This window comes from Rhinatrema bivittatum, chromosome 1, assembly GCF_901001135.1.
Source record: "Rhinatrema bivittatum chromosome 1, aRhiBiv1.1, whole genome shotgun sequence".
Classification (NCBI taxonomy): Eukaryota; Metazoa; Chordata; class Amphibia; order Gymnophiona; family Rhinatrematidae; genus Rhinatrema; species Rhinatrema bivittatum.
Window position 1 is genome coordinate 569,072,214 of NC_042615.1, and position 21,812 is coordinate 569,094,025.

Here is a 21,812-nt window from a genome sequence, read left to right on the forward strand (position 1 = left end):
CTTTTTTAATGTATGCAATAAATCTGGTCTGGGCTTCCATGATGGTATTTTTAAACATCATTTATGCTTGATGTAAACTCAATCATTGCATCTGCACCTTTTAGTTTTTTTCTGTTTTCCTCATTTTATGATATTCTCCCTTTTGAAAGTTAAATGCTAATGCAGTAGTTTTACATAACATTCTCCCTCCAGTAATTAATTAAATGTGTTCACATATGGTCATTATTGCCAAGTGGTCCAAGTACTGTTACCTCTTGCACCAAATCCTGTCTTGCCCTATGGATTAGGTCTAAGATAGTTCTCCTCTCACTGGCTCCTGGATCTGCTGCTCCATGAAGCAGTCATTTATTTTATCTAGAAACTTTACCACCCTAGCATGTTCTGATTATTGCGAGCGTGGACCCATGGACCGAGATGGATTTGGAGCAACCTGCAGGGAGGAGCCCTGCAGGTCCCCATTGTTGGCTGGTGAGTAGGATGAGGCAGAGAACCAACTGGAGCTTCAACTATACCAGCACACATTCCCCTTAAGTTGAGCCCTCAGGTGCCAGGGCTGGCAGGTCTTAGGTAGGAGCCTTCGCCAAAGGGCTGGAGATCCATAGATGAGGTTGTGGTGCACGGGAGTAGTCTGAGGCAAGCTCGGGTCAGGGCAGATGACAATCAGGAATGTCCAGTAACAGGAGTAACAAGAGCATTCAGGAAGCAGGCCTAGGTCAGTACCAGGTATCCATCCAAGGGAAGGTGGGACAGATAGACAGGGCAGGAAAACAAGGAACACACAGGATGCAAAGCACACAGAAAACTGACCTCAAGCTGATGAGATGAAGTCCACAAGATCAAAGGGGTGAACTGAAGACCAAACAAAGACCAGGAACCAAAGACCAAGAACAGAAGGCACAGAGAAGACCAGGAACTTGGGAATGCTGAGGCAACTCACTCTACAAGGCTGAGGGGAGACCTGTTGCCGAGGCATTGGAGAGGCGTCTGCAGAGACCTTTTATAGGCCTGAAGAGTGATGTCATCAAGGAGTGCCTGCCGGCCCTTCCCACTGCTGGCCCTTTAAAACTGGAGAGGTGCAGGTGGCATCGGCAGCATCCTGCCATAGGAGTCTGTGGTGGCGTCCGCCGCATCACAGCGCAGCTTCCTGCTGAGTTGGAGAGAGGAGCGGCCCGATAGTGTCTGGGACAACCACAGAGGTGCAACATGAGGGGTAAGTGCAGCAGTTCATGCATCTCCACTGTGGACTACCTAGCATAACAGTATCCCCCTTCTTACACCCTCACCCTGAGGCTCATGGTTTCTTGGAATGTCGTGAATGGAAGTCCTTTAATAGGTTGCAATCTAAGATGCTGGAGGCTGACTCCCAAGAGTTTTGCTTTGGGCCATATAATTTCCAAGAAAGGAGGAATTCAACTTTTTTGCCTCTCTGGTGCAAGTCTAGGATTTCTTTAACTTCATAGATGGTGGTGTTGCTGGTTACTTCTTGCGGCTCTGGAAGTGACCTGCAGGGTTTAAGTAAGAACATGTGGAAGGTGTTGTATATCTTCAGCATTGATGGCAGCTTCATGGGTCCCACTTGCAAAGTATTGGAAAGGAGCCAATGTAGCAGGGATCCAGGCACATGGAAGGCATTCTCAAGCAAATATGCTGTGTGCTCATCCACACTTTCTCGCCCACTTGGAATTGAGAAGTTGGTCTTCTGTAGGCATCAATAGTTTTCTTTGCCTTGTCTGTGGCCTTCTGAATGAGGGCATTGGTTCGTATCCAAAGCTCTTGTAGCTCCTGGATGGATAATTGGGCCGTTTGTGAAGATACTATCATGGGTAGAGGTAGAGGTGGCAATGGCTGTTTCCCATAGACTAGTTGGAATGGGGAAGCCCCAGTGGTGGTCGATATGGGTATGTGAGAGAACTCTGCCCAAGGCAAGAGAGTGGCCAATTATCATGGCACTCATTGATCTAGGCACAAAGAAAGGTTTTGAGTATGCGATTCGTCTTAAGGCATGTCCATTTCCTTGAGGGTGGTATGCTATAATGAAATCCAGTGTAATGCCAAATCTTTTTTTTACAGTGAGTGCCAGTATTCCGTGGTGAACTGCACCCCTCAGTCTGCCGGGATGTTCCTGTGCAGGCCACATAGATGAAATACGTGGAGTGTGAAAAGCTGCATTAATTCTGGGGCAGAAGGGAGACCCAGAAATGGCACAAAGTGAGCCATTTTTGAGAAGCAACTGACCACCCAAATCACGGTGGCACTGTCTGAGAGGCGGAGGTCCACAATGAAATCTGTGGACAAGTGGGTCCAGGGTTCTCCCCAGGGTCGGTTATGCAGAGTTTCCTGTGTACAGGTAGGGCCCGAGTTAATAGAGGCCTTGAGATCTTGCTTCATTTGAGGCCACCAGTAGTACTGCTCAAGCAGTGGAAGGGTTCGAGCCAGTCCAAGGTGACCTGCAACATGGGAATCATGGGCCCATTTTAATACTTTTTCATGTAAATGGGACAGAACGACCGCATTCCCTTGAGGGACGGTCATGGATGTGGCCAGTAGAAGCTTGGCAGGGTCAATAATATGCCTGGGAGGCTCTGGGATGTCCTTGGTTTGACAGAAGCTAGAAAGAGCATCCATCCGTAGATTCTTAAGAGCTCGGTGATACCATAATTCAAAGTCAAAGTGGGCGAAGAATAGGGACCAACGAGCCGGCCATGCGTTCAACTGCTGAGCACAGTGAAGGTGTTAGAGATTCTTGTGATCCGTATAAATTATGATACAGTGTGGGCACCCTCGAGTAGAGGGCGCCATTTTTCAAAATGCCTTGTTATCATGTTTTTACTGTTCAATGTAAAGCGCCATGCCGTGCGTTTGTTATTGCGTTACAATGTGAACCGATATGATATCCTGGATGAATGTCGGTATATAAAAATTTTAAATAAATAAATAAAAATAAATAAATAAAAATCAATTTGGCAGCTAGGATTTCCCTCTCACCAATGCCGTAATTGTGCTTCGCAGGAGAAAATACTTTGAGAAGAATGAACAGGGGTGGATGGCTCCCTTGGGAAAGTGTCGACTTAGAACTGCGCCTACCTTCAGCGTGGGTGTCCACTTCAAGAACAAATGGACGTGTGGGGTCCGGGTGACAGAGGCAAGGTTTTCTCAAAAAGGCATCCTTGAGTTCCTGGAAGGCGTTTATGGCTTCGGAAGGCCAGTCGTTAGTATTGGAACTATTTCGGGTGAGGGCTGTAAGGGGTGATGCTACAAGAGAATAATTCAGGATCAACTGGCGATAATAGTTGATGAATCCCAGGAATCGCTGCAGTGCTTGTAGCCCCACTGGGCGACCAGTCTTGGATGGCCTTTACCTTCTTGGGATACATATGGACTCCATCCCATGAAACAATGTATCCCAAGAAGGTGAGTTTCTCCTTTTCAAACAAGCATTTTTCCAGCTTGGCGAACAAGTTATTTTCTCAAAGATGTTGGACTGTATGTATGTGACAACAATGGGTGCTGTGATCCTGAGAGAAGATTAGTATGTCGTCGAGGTACATGACGCCATATGCATAAAATAAGTCTCAAAAATTTCTTTAACCAGTTTTTGGAAGATTGGGAGCATTACACAGGCTGAAGGGCATAACTAAATACTCACAATGCCAGTCATGTGTATTAAAAATAGTTTTCAACTCATCACCGGCTTTAATTCGGACAAGTTGTAAGCTCCCCAGAGGCCCAATTTAGTGAAGATCCTTACGCCTCAGAGGCAGTCAAAAAGTTCTGAGATCAATGGTAAGGGGTAGCGTTTTTTTTGGTATGGCATTTAAGTCACGGTAGTCAATATATGGCTGAAGCGTGTCTTCCTTCTTGGCCAAGAAGAACAACCTGACTCCTGCCAGAGAGGAGGAAGGCAAGATAAAGCCTCACCCCAGATTCTCCCGGATATAATCTGACATTGCTCCATTCTCAGGGAAATAAAAGGGATAGACCCTTCCACGAGAAGACTTGGTATCTGGAAGGAGTTCGATCCCACAGTCATATGATCGGCAGAGTTTCAGCTTTCCTCTTAGAAAAAACATTTTCAAAGTCAGCATATTGAGAAGGAAGGTTCGGAAGGGTCATGGCCAGGGTCAGGTACAGCGGAGGTTTCATGTGCTCCAGACATGTATTCCGGCACTGTTGACCCCATCAGGTGAGCTGGAGGGTGGCCCAATCAATTTGAGGATAATACTTCTGGAACCAGGGTAATCCCAGACAAAGGAATGAATGTGTTGCAGGAGTGGACCCTTGGGCCAAGGGGAAGTTGGTGCAACCTGCAGGGAAGAGCGCTGCAGGTCCCCACCATCGGCAGGCAGAGCTGGCTGAAGCAGAGGCCCATCTGGAGCTTCACCAATACCAGCCCTTGTTCCCCCTTAGGTTGAGTCCTCGGGTGCAGGGGCCGGCTGGACTTAGGTGCGGGCTTCTGTGGAGATGAAGAACCGTCATGTGGAAGTAGTTGCAGGCTAGCACAGTAGGGGAAGCAGAGTCAGATCAAGTAATGGTCAGGACAGGCAGCAGGTAATAAGAGTCAGGTTCAGGCTGTGGTCAAGGTGGGCAAAGTTCAATCAGAGTCAAGGTTCAGGCAGAGGTCGGATCAGGTGGAGTTCAGTCAGAAACTGTAAACAGGCAGTTGTATGTGGCAGGCGGAGGTCAAGATGCATCTGGCTTTGACCTTGGTCCAATCCAAGGTCAAAGCCAGAACTCCAATCCGAAAAGACAAGGAACGAAGAGGAGGATGAGGGACCACAGGAGCAGGAAGGGACACTGAAGACAGATGAGAAAGACTGACCAAAAAGAGACAAACTCAAGACAAACCAGACTGACAATGGAACCGGGAACAAGACAGAGGAACACAAGAACTTAGAAACATAGCAGGGATTAGGAACCAGGAAAAGAAGACAGAAGCCAGGAACACTGAGGCAAAGCACTTCTCAAAGGAGACAACCTATTGCTGAGGCAAGGAGGCATTGCTGTGGGAAGCCTTAAGTCGTCCCTGTCCAGTGATGTCATCAGGCGCCTTAGGCTTCTCCTGCAGTGAGCCCTTTAAGGGAGCTCAGTTGGCACGCATGCACCTATAGGAGGCCTGGGGAGCAGTGCTGGATGAAGTCTGCGCGTGAGGCCCCCTGAGTGCACCCTCTGGGGCTGTTGGCATCGAGAAGGCTGCCTCGCCGGCAGCGCCCGACGATCTGGAGTGCCCTGGAGGGGGGCCTCCTCAGACATTGGGAACCTATTTTATAGTCACTGGAAGTAGTATTTGGGGAGCAGGTGTGGTAAAGCTAAAGACCATCTCCCCACTAGACTATAGGCTCTGCTGTTTCCCGGTTTCACCGGGCATTGCTCACACAATACAGGCACAAGCCAAATTGCTGGCAGTGAAGTCTCTCTTTGGGGTTAGGCAACTGCGACCCAGCTGCATAGGTTCTTCGGTTGGTGTGGTGTGGGAGGCACAAGAGCTGGTGGTGACAGTAGACATTGGAATTGGGGAGCCAATGTGATGGATTTACGACTGGTCAGAGCTCTCTTACCCATTGCTTGAGGCGGCAGTCGATCTTGCCCTTTAGCTCAATAAGGTTTTCCAGAGTCGTAGGGAGATCTCAGGCTACTAGCTCATCTTTAATCCTAGGGGACATGCCCTCTAGGAATATGGTGTGACGGCAACTTTCCCCGCCAGTTAAGTTCCATCACCAAGGTCTGGAACTCGATGGCAAACTCTGCTAGAGTCTGGGTGCCCTGGCTCAGGAAGAGAAGCTCCGATCCCATGGTGGCCAGCTGGCCTGCTTCTTCAAACACTGTTTTGAAGATGGCCGTGAATTGCTGATCGCATAGCAGGGGATCTGAATGCTCCTAGAGGGGAGACGCTGAAGCCAGGACCTTGCCGTCTAGGAAAGAGAGGATAAAGGTCTTCTTCACCAGATCATCCAGGAATAGTGCTGCCTGTAACGTTAAGTGCATATAGCACTAGTTCAGGAAACCTTGGCATTGTTTAGGGTCCCAGCCATACCACAGTGGAGTCAGTAGCTGTGGCATGGGGTTATTGGATGCTGTGGGCATCAGTGACATAAATGGAGGAGGGCAGTGGTGCTGTCGAAGCTGTGGCCACATCCAGCAGTGTGAAGAGGCGTTCCATAGTTACTGCTAGAACCTCCAGAAATTTTTGTTGTTCCTGTAACTTCTGTGCCAGACCCAGGATAGCTTGCAAGGCTGTGACGTTTGCTAGGTCCATGGCCTTGGCAATTTGTTGTAGGCATGGACCCTTGGACCGAGGTGGAGTTGGTGCAGGTCCCCACAGTCAGCTGGCGAAGTATGATGAAGCAGATGCCTAACTGGAGAATTATCTACACTAGCCCTCTTTCCCATTAGGTTGAGCCCTTGGGGGCTGGAGCCAGCAGGTCTTAGGTGGGGGGCCTCCACCAAAGGGCTGGAGATCCATAGATGAGGTCATGGTGAATGGGAGCAATCTGAGGCAAGCTTGGGTCAGGGCAAGCAGCAATCAGAAATGTCCAGTAACAAGAAAAGGTTGATGGCATGCAGCATTCAAGGAAGGTCCAATAATCAGGCAGTGGTCGGTGGCGTTCAAAGAAGGTCTGGTAATCAGGCAGTGGTCAGTGGCAAGCGGCAATCGAGAGAAATCCAGGAAGCAAGTAGAGTTCAATACCAGGTATCCGTCCAAGGGAAGGCGGGACATATAGGCAGGCAAGTAGACGAGGAGCACACAGGAGGCAAGGCACACAGAAGAACTGAAGACTGACCACAAGCTGACGAGAAGACCACCACAAAACCAGAGGATGAACTGAAGACCAAACAAAGACCAGGAACAGAAAACACAGAGAAGACCAGGAACGCTGAGGTAACTCACTCTACAATGCTGAGGGGCAGACCTGTTGCCAAATCATTGGAGGGTTGTCTGCAGAGGCCTTTTATAGGCTTGAAGAGAAATGTTATCGAGAAGCACTTCCCGCTCTTCCTGCCACTGGCCCTTTAAAATTAAGGAGATTGGGCACACGCACACCCTGGGAGGAGCGGGTACAGGCAGCATCAGTGGCGTCCTGCCACATTGCTGCATTGCATTCTGCCGCAGCAGAGAGAGAAGCGGCCCAGCAGCGTTGGGGGGGCAACCATGGAGGCCTGACCCTGAGGTGTAAGGGCTTCACTGTGGACCACCAAGCACAACACTGTTATGATATTTATCCATGTGGTAACTGAAATCTACCGTTATTATTATTTCTAAATTTGTTAGCTTCTCTAATATATGTTAGCATTTCGCCTATCTGTTCATTATTTTCAGGCAGACAGTAGTATACAACCACCACTATACTTTTCCCCATCACACATGGAATTTCTAGCCATAAATATTCCACAATACTTTGTTCTCCTGCTCTATATCCTCACCACAATGTTCCCAAGACTCCATGCTCAACTGTTCAGAGTCCAGTGCTCAGCATAAGCTAAGACAGCAAAAATGAGCACATCTCTGGGGCCTCCGTTTTGGCTTTGATGCTGAAAAAGTTGTTGCCTCCTTCTGTGCTTCCATGTCACCAGCATACAGAATGGCTCCATGATACTTTCATGAAACAAGATGAAAATCAAAAGAAAAAAGCTTTACTCAGAAAAAGATCCAAGAAGAAAACATCACAACAGAGACCTGGATCCACCGAGAAACAAAAAATTGATGAAACAATAAGAAAACTTAGACACCAGAGGCATCGATGGGTGGATCGGCAGCATCGATGGTAGCAAAGAAGCTATCGGTGACATCGATGGCTGAGGCATCGGTAGGACTCCCAATGGAGGAAGTAACGGTGTTTCTCCTTCTTCTGTCGATAAAAGAGGAATTGGGTAGGAGGCACTGGGCCCATCGGTGCCCCCAGATCCATCAGAGGAAAAGCGGCGAGCAGCGCCTCCTTCCTCATTAGTAGCGGTGCCAGCGCTACGGGAATGGGATCGGTAGCCGGTTCAGGAATCGGCACCGGCGTCTGAGGAATCTTGAAGCCTTGCATCGCTCTGCCAATGGTCTCTTGAATCATCTGATCCAACTCCTCTCAGAAACCTGGAGCATGGAGCCCCAATGCCGGAGGAGGAGACAGAGGTGTAGCTGGAGGGACCACCGTTGGAGGTGAAATCGCGGCTCCTATCCAACCTGGTGAAGGTTGCCTCAGTGACCCGGAGCCAGATAGGCATGGTGACTTTTCTGGACGGGCTTTCTTCGGCGGCGGCTCAGACGGTGGCGCGTCGAGGGCTTTCCTGCGTCGATGGTCTGAGACCTCAGATGTCGATGTCGATGCTTTTCTCGATGATCTCCTCGGTCCTTAAGCTGAGGAGGAACAGAGGGTGTCGATGGCCGTGGAGTCGTCGATGCCTGTCAGTGCACGATACTGGCGCGACTTAGACTGAGTCGGTTTGGATGACGTCGAGGCTATGGACGGCGTCGGAGTTTGTGACCGAAAGAGAAGTTCCATCTTTTCCATTCTAGCCTTGCAACCTTTTGGCGTCATAAGGGCACATTTGGTGCAAGTAAGGACATCATGCTCGCTCCCTAAACACATTTCACAGACCTTGTGAGGGTCAGTAATCGACATTGTGCGAGTGCAGTCGGGGCATCGACGGAACCCCGACGCCATGGCCTCTCAAAAAATTTAGCCACGGTGCAGTCGACAGCCAGTAGGCCGCGAGGGCCGAATTCGACGGGAATTGGGTAAAAAACTAACTGGACCACAGCGGAAGCAAAAATCGAATAGGGGGAAGTAATTCCGTGAGGAAAATTCCTGTCAGGAATATCTGTAGAACTCCTTAACCTGCGTGGCTACTGCTGCGTGGAAAAAAAGAAGACTGAAGTGGGACCCTTGCTGGTTGCAGGGTTAGTGCCATCCTGGGTATGCCCAGTAGGTGCCAGTCAAAGTTCTAGAAACTTTGACAAAAAAGTGTTCCATGACTGGGCTTCATCCTGTGATGTCACCCATATGTGAGGACTACCATCCTGCTTGTCCTGTGAGAATATCTTTTACCGCACCAGTAGCAGTCTTTGGGTATATGAACTTGGAGGACCATTACACAGTGTCACAAAATCTGTGGACCTCAAAGGTTTCTCTAGGAGCCAGAAATACTATTCTATATCATTGGAGACAAGAATCAGATCCACCCTTCTTGCTTTGGAGGAACGCTGTTCATCAACTAATGCTAATGGAAATGAAGGAGAAGAGAAGCTCTCTGAAGGGGGGAAGTAAACACTGGACATATGGCTGCTTTATATTGACTCTTTACCAACACAAGCCAAAAGTACGGTTTTGAATGCTTACTGATTTACAGTTGGTTGAGTGAGCAACTTTATCTCATTTATCTTATTAATCATTGTAGGGGTAGGAGGGTGGTCTGATGGGTTGTTGAATGGGTTGTTGAATTTTTGCTATACATTTTCAGTATTTGCCTGGTGAGCTCAGAGTCATAGCTGCCAGGTATTGATTGCAATCTTTATTCAAAATTCTTTAATAAACAGATTTAAACAAAGAAAAAAAAAGTCCTCTTGAACACATCAGCATTGTATAAACTTCTTTATATAGGGACATAGTAACATCATGGTAAGGTTCACCCCGTTTGCCTGGTTGCTCCCGTCTATACTGCTCTAGCTAAAGATATAGCCCAGCTGTCAGCCATATAGGTTTGACTGCCTATGGAAACTGCTTCTTATTCAAATCAGAGGTTCTCTTCTCTCTTTGACCTCTACCCATTCTGGGGAGAGGAGCATAACAGTAATTCAATATTCAGGTCCCTCACTCACCATCTTTTACCCAACCTCACAACCCTGCCCCCCTCTATGTATGTCCCAAGTATATTTAAACTCTGTTGCATATTGACCTCTACTCTCTCTGCTGGTAGGTTATTACAAGCATTCCCCACCCTCTCTCAATAAATAAGTATTTCCTCATAATTCATTTTAACCTCCTTCCCTCTAGCTTCCCTCTGTCTTGAATTTCTTTTTCTAGGGAAAATTGCACCCCCTTGTATTTTATCAAAGCCTGTTATATATTTGTATAACCCTTCTTAGAAGATCACAGGACATATTGTTATACAGCACGTTTGGGGTTATGCTGCTTTTTCAAACAAGAAGTAAGGTATATAACAAAAAGGAGAGACACACTCGTATGATATACGCTAAAGCCAGAACATGAAATCTTAAGAAACCTTCAGATGGGTAGCACTTATATATCTTGCACAGAGGTCAGCTGCAGCTTGCTTACAAATGTGAAAGGCAGGAAATTATAAAACAAGAAAAAGAGCCACAAGAAACCACACAAACATCCAAGCCAACAAAAAGCAGCATAGAATACATTTTAGATGTGAAAGGGCCAGTTCTATATTACTCAGGGTCTCCTCACCAACTTCAAGACCCAATAATTCATAACCATATCTCCCACATTAAAATGTAAAGTCCAAAAATTATATGTGAGTCCAACTTCACCGTTTAACAAAAAAAAATTAAACAAACAGTAAGTCTAGCAACAAAATGTGCAACATTTAAAAAAAAGGAGTCAACTATTTGAATCTCTCAAATTGTGGAAGGCAGCCGACTGCAAAAACCACATACATCAAGTCTCCAAGGACAAACTTCCAAAAGATCAGATCTCGCATCAGTTCTCTGGCCATAAATTGCTGTGCAAACAAAACCAAAACTTGGATGAATAATGTCAATCTGCAGTCATTTTCCAAAAACTTCCTACAATGGAACCACATCTTAGCATCAAGACTCCTAGATATCACGGACCAAATCGTCACAGAAGGATCACCAACAATGAATCTATGTGCACTCGCTTCCAACATGTACAGACCACCTCTCCCTCTTGCTGATGAAGAGAAGGCAATACACCATGGGAGAGTTTGAAGTAAAGCCATGCCCATGCAGTCATCAGCTCCTGGCCAATAAAAAACAAAAACGTAAAGTGTGTTTTGTCCCATTCATAAAAATCATCTGAAATGCGGAGTAAGCTATGACTATTATAATTCATGAAATTAATTGATACTAGTTTGAAATGAGGATAAGACATGTCTATTCACATGATCATCATAGTCTTGGAGCTACTGAGAAGACCTCGATTGATAAGACTGAGCTTTTCACAGGCAATGATAAAAATAAGTATAGAAAGAACTGCAGAGCAAATCTTATAAGGCATTTTTTTTCTCACAACACTGGTTTCTTGGTGTCACAGTTTCATATGCTGTGCCCCACCATGCCCTGGTTCTAATTGCTATGATGCCTCCCCACCAGCAGAGGTCTTCAGCGAGCTCTGCTCCCAGCTATCCGAGCCACCTCCTCACTGACTCAGCAGTACCTGCACTACCAAAGCCAGTTCATCGATGCCTCTTCACTGAGTCACCTTGGCTCCTTGACTTGGCCACCTTGTCCTTGCTTTCCTATCTTGTCATGCAGCCTACCCAGGCCTCCTGTCTTGCCTTGCTATCTATCCAAGCTTTCTGCTTTGCTCTGTGGCTTCCTGCCTCACTCTCTGGCCTCTCAGGCCTCCTTGCCTTGCTGCCTGGGCCTCTCTGCCTTACCTTATTGGCTTCTGGGGGTGATAGGTTCTCCGAGCCAAGCTTGTGCCCTGTTGGGCTTCCCTGTTCATTGTTACCTGTCCGAGTCTAGTCCAGTGCTGCCCTTGTCTAGTCCACTCCTTGTTCTGACTTGCGCCATCCTGTCCAGTTCCTTGACTGTTTCCCAATCCCTGCCCTTATCCCTGCTTGCACTCTGTACCTAGCCCCAGCCTGTATTCTATATCCAGTTATAACTCTGAGCCTGCATCCAGCCCCAAGTCTCAGCCTGTGTTTAACTTTGTCTGTCTCTAGCTCCTGCCGCACCCTCAATGTCAGCTCAGCCTCCAGCCTTGTTGGTATCCAATTACTACCAAGCTCCAGCACTAGCCCAACTTCCAGCCATGTTGTTCACCAGGAGACAAGCCCTACCTGACCCCAGAACCCAAAGGCTCAACCTGCAAGGGGAGGGGGTTGGCTAAGCAGAAGACCAGCATTCGACCAGCCCTACAATCCTGTACTGCTCCTATGGGGGTATATGCTGACTCTAGCCTGGCACCCCTTGACACTCGTTTTATCCATCTGCTTGTGCAGGCTGCAGTATTAACAGTGGCTATTTTGGCAATGTTGGTACTGCAGTTGAAAAAGTGATTTTCTCCCAAATTTTGACTAGATCCCTACGTTTTCTGGGAAAATGTTATTCCAGTTTCTACATTTATAGAGATATACATATCCTGAAAATTTGTTTGCATTAGGTTGAATGATTTAGGAGATAATGTATACACAGATGAAGCATAAACATAAGCAAATTAATTTAGGGGAACATGCCAAAAGACATCACTGTTATATCAAAAAGTTAATTGGGGGTAAAACTGTATTTTAAAGACTTTTTACAAAACTGCCTGGTTGATATGCAAATAGGTTTTCCCATAGTGAGCAGAGGCATTCTTGGGTGTTGGACTGGCATAAGATTTGCATGCATATATTTTTTTCTAAAAATACTATGTGCACAGGTAGTTTTCATGGGATAATTTTCAAAGATCCTTATTTTCCCCATCCTCTTACCACAATGTTACTATGTCCCCATATAAAGCAACTTACACATTGCTGAGATGTTCAAGAAGGCAATTTTTAAAAATCTAAAGCAGTACTTTTCCTTTTCAAAATCAGCATAAAGTATGTGGTTAATTGCCTTAAAATCTATGCGAGCTGTAATAAAATTACCTACAAGAGTACATTTAATTTATAGTATACAGTACACCAGCGATACCTGCATGCCATATTTTAACATCAAAGTCCTCACAAAAACAATTTAAACTCAAATAGCTAGGAACAGCAAGTCAATGACTGAAAATGTCAGTTGAGTCCACAATGTTTTGAGAGTAACCTACAATCACAATTTTATGTGAGTACTGCTAACTTGCTACTGTTTGTGAGCAGCCTGCAGCTGTTTGCTCTTAGCTGGATAAGTCTGAATATCACTGCTTATCCACCCAAGTTAGATGGATAAGCAGCTCCACCCAGTTATATCTTTTTTTTTTTTTTTATCCGGATAAGAGGCTGAATATACCAAAGCTTGCCATTTAGATAGAGAACATTAAGTTATCCATCTAAATGACTTCTGAATATCTACCGCTGTGTCTATGGGGGTAAAAAGCTTAGTAAATCAGGCCTAGCCTAAGAGAAAAGCCTTAGTGAGTCATTGGCTATATGAACATACTAGCTATTCGATTCAAAGTTGCTCATTTAACGAATAGTAATTCTCCACCCCGTCCCCAAAATACCCCAAACCTCCAATGGATAAATACAATAAAGCTCTCTTGTGTTCTGGCACCAAATCTTATAGACATGCTCAAGTCTATTTTTAGTCCATTTCATGGCATTACTTGATAGGTGGAGGAAAGAGGGGAAGGATTAGTTTTTGTTTCTGTGGTTTCCATTGCTTCCCTTCTCGCAAAATAATTCAAAATACCTAATTTGGATTCACCTAGCACACCCGTGCTCTCACTCTCTCTCATCACTTCTTAATTTCTGTCTCCCTCACATGGCTTCAAAACGGTCCTCGGCTCAGAAAATATAAACGTGATGTCCCTTGCAGAGCAAATTTGGTTCTCCCATAAAGCAATGAACAGTTTCTGTTCACATTCCTACAACCTAAAGATGTCCGTTCCATTGCCAGAGGCATCAGCAGCACTGCACTTACGTTCTTCACCAGCTCTGAATAGCACCCGGCAGGTGTGCAACCGAGAGTCAGAAGAAAGGGGCAGACATCAGCGCCTCCCAGCTCAGACGACGAAAGCAGATGACGCAACAAGTTCTTGTGAAAGACAAGAGGAAAAACAAAAGCAAAATATGGTGAGATGTCACAAAAGCAAACCCTGATAAATAGGCATTTTGATTTTTCTGCCATGCACAATCCAATTTGCTTGACAGGAAGGATTTCAGTTCCAGGGTTGGTGGGAAAAACAGATTCAAGACTCAAGTTCGTTAAGCTTTAAATTGAAACCATGTCGAATTTTAGATAGAGGTTACCAAAAACCTTTTAAGGCAAAATGCTCAAAATGCTTAGACGAACCACATGAAATGAAAAACAAAAGAAACGCTTGACCTTAAACTTCAAAAGAAGCAAAAAAAGCCCCTAAAGAATGAGCAAGTTTATAGAGTGCTTGAACTTATTTGATCTTGCAAGAAAACCACATATTCATAGTTTATTAAAAGTTCAGTCTTATTTATAGAATGCTTTTAAATGAAAGTCATCTGCTTTGTCTCTTGATTACAGGGCAAATCAACCAGGCATCGCAATCTCTTTCCTGTATAAATATAGTTTATTAGATCTGTCAAACGTCATGAGATTGTCATTCGATTTTTTTGAGAATATTGACATGGTTTTATTGCAAATGTTTTTAGTAGGAACAGAGGCAATCATATACTTTTGTTACTATTTATGACATTTTTTCCAAATATGGGTTTTCATTTCATGCTTATGTTTATTAAAATGTCTCCAAGAATACTCTCACTTAACACATACGCACACAGTTGGAGTAAACAGCAGATCAGAATCTCCGCCCATTGTGATCCCTTTCCAAGGCCCAGAAAGAAGGTTTGCCCAAAATAATAAAGCAAAACAAGAAAATTGCAGGGAATCACCACACCAACATGCTCTAGCTGCTGACAAAATAGGGGTACGGTTTTTAAAACCTTAGTCTGGACTTGGGGACATAAAACAAGATGTCACATGCAATAACAATTCTGCAGTAGAAAAGAAGGACAATGTTCAAGGCCAATAATAAACTAAACAAACCTGATATCTTATGACCAGAAGCAATCAGGACAAGGATGTAACTATGGCTGTAAGAAGTTGCTAAGCAGATGTCATTTGCTCATTCTCATGAATGCTGGACTTTTACTTTTTTTCTAAGTATCCGGATAAAATATTTTTAAAATATGTACAAACCTTATGTTTTTAGAATGACCTAAAATAAAGATGTATGATTTATAGCATACAGATAACAGAAAAATGATCAAGAAAAAAAAGACCAATAGAAATCTGGAGAGCAGTATGGAATGAAAGAGAAAGACAAAAAAAAATACTTTCAGCAGATATCACCCCTCCGTTTTGATAATTTTAGTGTGTGTGTGTGTGTGTGTGTGTGTGTGTTTAGTTGGTAGGTATACGATTTGTAAATTGGCTTATTTATAGTCAGATATTTTATATTAAACATCTTTATTCAGCCAACCAGAAATAGTGATAATACAACAAGAAAAATGTCAATGACATAAAATACATCAACTTGTTGCCATCCTCCAAAATGACTAGTATAACCATACAACGGTATACCTATGTTGCTCATTCAGATGCTAACTTTTAAACAAGCGCACAGGCACACATGTGCGTGTGTTAGCCCACGCCTAGGGATCCAGTCATTTTATAACATATGCACATATATGAGGGCATGTTATAAGATAGCCTGGACGCGCGTACATGTGCGCTGAATTTTAAATGGATGCGTGCATGTGCGCGCAAATCCCATATCTACTAAATGGGGACATTTTAAAAGGGACACGCGCTGATGCCATACTACTTTTCCCAGTTCGCCCAATTAAGGGTTAGGACTTCCAAACCGCCCATGGCTTAATAGCCTCCCTTCCTCCCTGTCAGCCCCGACCCTTAAAACCCTACTGACTTGCTTAGAAGTTTTTGTTTTATAACTTATACATCATCCATAGTTAGAAGTAAAATTACACGGCAGGGGACCCCAGCGTCTGCCTGTGCATGTTAAGTATTTACGCGCTCATTTCTTGGCCAAGCCGACACGCCCACACCCTGCCCTTTTTTGTAAACTTTTCATTTGTGCATGTACCTGCATGTATACGTGTACCCAGGCAGCTTTTAAAATCTGCTTGGTACGCGCTGGCCCAGCTTGTGTGCGTACCTCCTGGTTTTGGCGCGCACCAGACTTTTAAAATTCACCTATCAATGCGATGTCAGCTTTTTGTATTTTCTCCGCTTTCATCCCCCCTCTTACCCCCCCCCCCAAATTTCACATATTTTAAAGGGTATTCAAACCTTTCAAGCACACTTGTGAATTTTTATGCTAATAAAAATGTACCTATGTGATTTTTACTGGCAATTTGACAACATCAACACTTTTTCTGGGTTACAGCTTTGGAAGAAAGGGTCCAGGGCTCTCAAACCAAAACATGATGTGGAATATCCCGAGAGAGATCACCAATTGTGTTTTTAGATGAATTGGATGTTGAGAAAATACCATACAATATTCTAATACTTATATTACTATTTCATAGCAGTGTTTGCCAATTGTCAGATTCAGGAACGCAATGGGCATGTGCATTTTTTTTTTCTCTGGTTAACTGCCTAAGGCTTGGTGGACAATTTTCTGTTTCTTTTTATTGTTTTCTTCCTCAAATGAATTTTTTTCCCCCAAAAATGATGACAAAACAGTCCATAAAAATCAAAGTGGTAACACTAGCAGCTAAGCAGACAGGTGTGTATGCTGCATACATTGAATACAGTTCCCCAGGTAAGGGAACAGTCAAACAGGAAAGCTGAGAAAAGTTAAAAGCAGCTGTACTTTATTAGCATACCCTCTCCTTGTTCAGACTGAGCTCCTGCTTTTAGTACAGTGTGGTATATTTAAACACAATTGTTTTGTACCTTCCTGAGTTTTTTTTTCTGATGTGTTTTTATTTCCTTGCTCTGCAGGCAACAACACAAACCTGCAGGAAAAGCAATAATCCAGAGCTAGTTCAGAAAAATGTTATTTTGTTTTTCTTAAAATATGAGTTACAATTTACCTGTACCCAATAATTTTATTTAAACACATTGGTATCCAAACTGAATAAATACTGAGGAAAATGGTTCAACTGCTACTCAAAGGGTCACAAGTGGATCGCTTTTAGAGGCCCACATCAAGTTCTGTAATGGCAGGGTTTTGTAACAAATACAGACAAGGACAAAAAATGTTGCATCTCATAGGCTATGCGTTTACACATTCAGAAGATTTCATTTCATATTGGCCTTTTTTGGAGGGGTTCTGGACTCTGTTCTCTTCATGACAGGATTTTTAAACTGCACAGACGAAAATGAATCAGACATTTAAAATTTATGGTTAACAACAAAAACATAACACTTGAGTGCAGCTTGGTGTTGAAGTGGCTCACTGTGCAAGAAAATGTGGAACGGTCACTGAATTACTAACACAGGACCTGATGTAATAAGGTGCGCTCGGCATTTTGTGTACAACTTTTCTCCCGATGTATTTATTACAAGGATTTAGTATTTGCTGTCCTGCTGTACGATAGAGGGAGCAAAAGCAAGTTTTCTTAGCGTAAACAGTGTTTCTGTAGACAGCAGGATGAATTAGCCATGCCGGCATGGGACTGTCCGACAGGCAGAGGCAGAGCTTGACAAAGCTGATAGAGAGCTTAGCTCTGTGCGGCTGCACGTGTGTTCCCGTGTAGGAAGGCAGATTCTCCTCAGTCTGTACAATAGCAGAAGGAAAGCATTAATATGCACTGGTGAGGCTGTCCAGGGAGGCGGGTGGGTCAGCATGGCTAACTCATCCTGCTATCTACGGAAACACCGTTTATGGTAAGCAAACTTGCTTTTACCCGTCGATAGCAGGGCTGAATTAGCCATGCTGTCATGGGAGTCCCAAACTCCCGGTCACGCGAGGGTTGTGTGGTGATGTCGAACTTGTCGAAGCATGACCCTGAAACTGTAGACAGCTCGCCAGGACCGTTTATGAAGTGTTGCAATACTGCCTGTCCCAGCTTGGCATCCTCAGATGTTTGCTGGTCTAGACAGTAATGGGACATGAAGGTGTGGAGAGATGACCAGGTGGTAGCCTTGCAGATGTCCATAAGCGGAACATGCCGCAGGTGGACCACTGAGGTGGAGACCACTCGGAGCTGATTAGCATTTGCTTTACGATGGAGCGGAATGTCTCGCTTGTGGAAGCAGAATTGTATACATTGTGCAATCCAGCTGGAAATAGTTTGTTTCGCCACTGGCAGGCCAGGGGCATTCGGGTTAAAGGAGACAAAAAGAATTGTGATGCTCTAATGTCCGAATGGGTCCGACTCTTGTAGTAGGCCAGTACCTTTTAAGTCCAGTGTGTGTAATAGGCGTTCCCTGTTATTCTGATGTGGTTTTGGAAAGAACATTGGGAGTTTGATGGATTGATTAAGCTGGAAGGCTCAGACCACATTCGGGATGAAGGAGGGATGAGTCCGGAGTACCACTTTTTGGTGGTAGAACTGAAGATACGGAGTGTAGTGTATGAGTGCTTGAAGTTCGCTGACTTGGTGTGCTGAAGTTATAGCTACTAGAAAAATTACCTTCCATGTGAGGTATTTGATGTGCGAGGACTCGATAGGTTTAAATGGAGGCAGCATTAGCTGCTCCAAAACGAGGTTGAGACCCAAGGCTACTGGTGGTTTGGATATTGGGGGCCGAAGATGATAAAGGCCTCTGATGAATCTGGTAACGAGAGGGTGGTTAGAGATCGGGTGTCCCTGAAGCAATTGCTAGTCCCTCTGTATAAAGCGTGTGTGTAGGTAGTCCAGGAGGGTTTCTGGTGAGCAGACGAATGGGTCAAAGTGGTGCGCTACATACCAGGAGGAGTATAGTTTCCATTTTAATTGGTAATTTCATCTGGTCGAGGGTTTCCTGGCAGCCAGAAGGATCTCTTGAGCACTCTGTGAGATTCCTTGTTTTCTCAGTAATGACCATTCAATCTTCACACCATCAGGTGGAGCAAGGCCTGCATCGGGTGAAGAAGAGAACCTTCCTCTTGGGATAGGTGGTCGCTCCGGTCGCCGAGTGGAAGGGGAGTGTCAACTGACAAGTAGAGGAGATAGGACTACCAAGCTGCCTGGGCCATGCTGGAGCAATCAGGATTAAGTCCGCGGTATCCTGTATGCACTTCTGAATCATGCGAGTGAGGAGTGGAATCAGGGGAAAGGCATACATGAGTCCCTCCGAGCAAGGGAGCAGAAAGACATCTTGCGCTGTGTGGAGATGGCTGGGAAACACCGAGCAGAAACGAGGCACCTTCCTATTCTGTTCCGTGGCAAAGAGGTCTATGGTTGGTACTCCCCAGTGGGTGAAAATGTTGTCAGCCACTTGTTGGTGTAAGGACCACTCGTGAGGGTGGAATATGCAGCTCAACTTGTCCGCTCGACTGTTGTCTATGCCCGGTAGGTATGTTGCCTGTAGGATGATAGAATGTCTGGTCACCCATTCTAATATTAGGATTGTTTCCCTGCAGAGGTTCCATGAACCGGACCCTCCTTGCTTATTGATGTAGAACATGGCTACTTGGTTGTCGGTATATACCATGACTCATTTTCCTCATACCTGTGTAACAAAGGTCATGAGGGCATTTCTGATGGCCCTCAGTTCCAGGAGGTTGATTTGATAGGACTGCTCCCAAGCGGACCATTGCGCTTGCGTTTGCAGGTGGTTGAGGTGGGCCCCCATCCCTTGTGGGAAGCATCTGTTATGAGGATTGCATTGTGAGGTGGCAGACGAAACAGTGCACCCTTGATGAGTGTTCGTGTCTTCAGCCACCAGTCCAAATCCTTGGCCATTTCCAAAGTTAGGGAAACTGAGATAGCTGTTGTCGGTGTTGCAACCACTATCTCTTGAGGCCCCATTGAAGCCGGCGCATGTGCAGATGGGTGTTTTGAACTGTGTGAATGACCACTACCATGTGGCCCAAGACAGTGAGAATCTGATGGGCCGATGGCCATGCTGTGGAGTGAAGCTCTCTCATTAATTGGCTGAGTACTATCCTTCAGTCCCTGGGAAGGAAGGCCCTGCCCTGGGATGTGTCAAGTTGTGCGCCTATGAACTGAAGGTTTTGGGAAGGCTGGAGGCTGGATTTCTCGTAGTTGATGATCAGCCCCAGCTCCTGGAGGCAGGTGATTGTATGGAGAAGGTGGGAGTGTAGAGTCCTCAGCTACAATAAGTGTTAGTGTTTGAGATAGTTGTGGGTGGATCCTTGGGCCGGTGGCAGATGACCACGCCCCTGGGGGAAGATCCCGAGAGGGACCACCAGTCAGGCTCAGAGTTTGGAGACAGACACACACTAGTTCTTTTATTAAACAGTATATTGAACCACCAGAGGTGGCAGTAGTGAGCTGGAAGCGCCTGGCTGGGCTGTAGTCCCTCACATACTGCGACAGAGATCCTGGATAACTGAGCTGTAGAGAAACTGAATATAGTGAGTAGGCAGGGTATGCAGAGTTCAAGAACAGAACCTTGATGGTAACATTCACACAATAGTCTCTTAGAAGCAGCCCAGGAGCTGGAAATGAATTAGGTCCTCGAGGAGCGAGTACCTAGTTCCAGGGAATGCTCTGAGAGAGGTGGTAACTCAATGGTGTTGTAGGCAGCAAAGACTTCCTGGCAGAAGTGGTATTCAGTAGCAAGTCCGGGAACGTGGGCCCTCGAGGAGCGAGTAACTGTTCCAGACTGTGACCTGAAAAACAAGAGAGAGAGCGAGGCCCCTGAGGAGCGGGTACCTCTGGTAAAGTCCGAGAAGGCAGAGTAGCAAGGTATGCGGAGAGCGAATCCCATCCGCAGCGATACCTGGAGGAAGCTAGGAATCCTATCATTTGCTAACTCGATTAGTTAGCGAATTCAGAGACCTTAAGTATCTGGTGAGGATGACATCATCTCAGGGGGACGCCCCTGAGGTTCGCGCCACTGCTGGTACTTGAGTCAGGGCTGCGCCGCGCGCGCACCCTTAGGCTTCTCGGAAACATGGCAGAGTGCAGCGTCTAGCCGGTGCAGGGACTCCAGAGGAGGTCGGCAAGATGACGCCACGGCGGCCAAACTTCCATCAAGCAAAGAGGGAGTCGCCAAAGAGGTAAGGTGGGCATAGTGGAGACGTCGGGCAGTGATGGTCGCAACAATAAGCCAATCGTCGAGGTAAGGAAACAACTGGATCCCTTGTTTTCTGAGGTGGGCCACCACCACTGTCAAGCACTTCGTGTAGACTCTTGGAGCAGCAGATAGGCCGAAGGGGAGAACCTTGTATTGGTAGTGCTGGCCATTGAACTGGAAGCACAGGTATTGCCATGAGGAAGGGTGCATTGATGGGTGTGTGTTCGCATCCTTCAGGTCCAGTGAGCACAACCAATCATTGGGTTGAAGGAGGGGAAGAATGGTCTTGAGGGGAAACCATCTTGAATATTTCCCATACCAGGCATTTGTTCAACTCGCATAGGTCCGAAATTGGACACAGACCTTCCGATTTCTTGGGTATTAGGAAATAGAGGGAGTAAAACCCGTATTCCAGAGTGATGTGGGCAGGAGTTGGATTGCATGTTGAAGCTGAAGAGTTGAGATTTTTCCGCTAGCTGTAGATGATGCATCTGTACTCCCCTGATGGAGGTGAGGTAGGGTAGAGGTGATCTGTAAGCGAAGTGGAGTTGATAGCCGTAACATACTAATCTCCCAAACCCAACGATCAGCAGTAATTTTCAACCAGGTATCGATGAACGACGTTATTCTGCCACCCACTGCTGGGGGGGGGGGGGGGGGGGGGGAGATGGCCGGCCCCGCTGAATTAAAAAAAGATAGAGGTGCCCAGGGGGTTGCTGGCCCTGTTGTCATTGGGCTCTGGGTCTACCTCAATGGGATTGATGCTGTTGCTGAGTCTGCTGGCGCTGTGGTAGCGGATGGGGCGGGGGGGGGGGGGTCGGCGATACGAGGGATAGGCCTGATAAGGACG

The 21,812-nt window shown here is 45.9% G+C and overlaps 1 protein-coding gene across 4 annotated transcripts in view; it reads right to left on the minus strand.

Moving 5' to 3' along the window:
• Window positions 1–21,812, minus strand: part of FANCC (FA complementation group C) — a 566,530-nt gene that overhangs the window by 246,780 nt on the left and 297,938 nt on the right. For all 4 annotated transcript variants that reach the window (XM_029617560.1, XM_029617551.1, XM_029617542.1 and 1 more), the window contains one exon: window positions 13,751–13,864. In XM_029617560.1, the coding sequence (XP_029473420.1) occupies window positions 13,751–13,864 (114 nt within the window). The remainder of the gene's footprint in view (window positions 1–13,750; window positions 13,865–21,812) is intronic.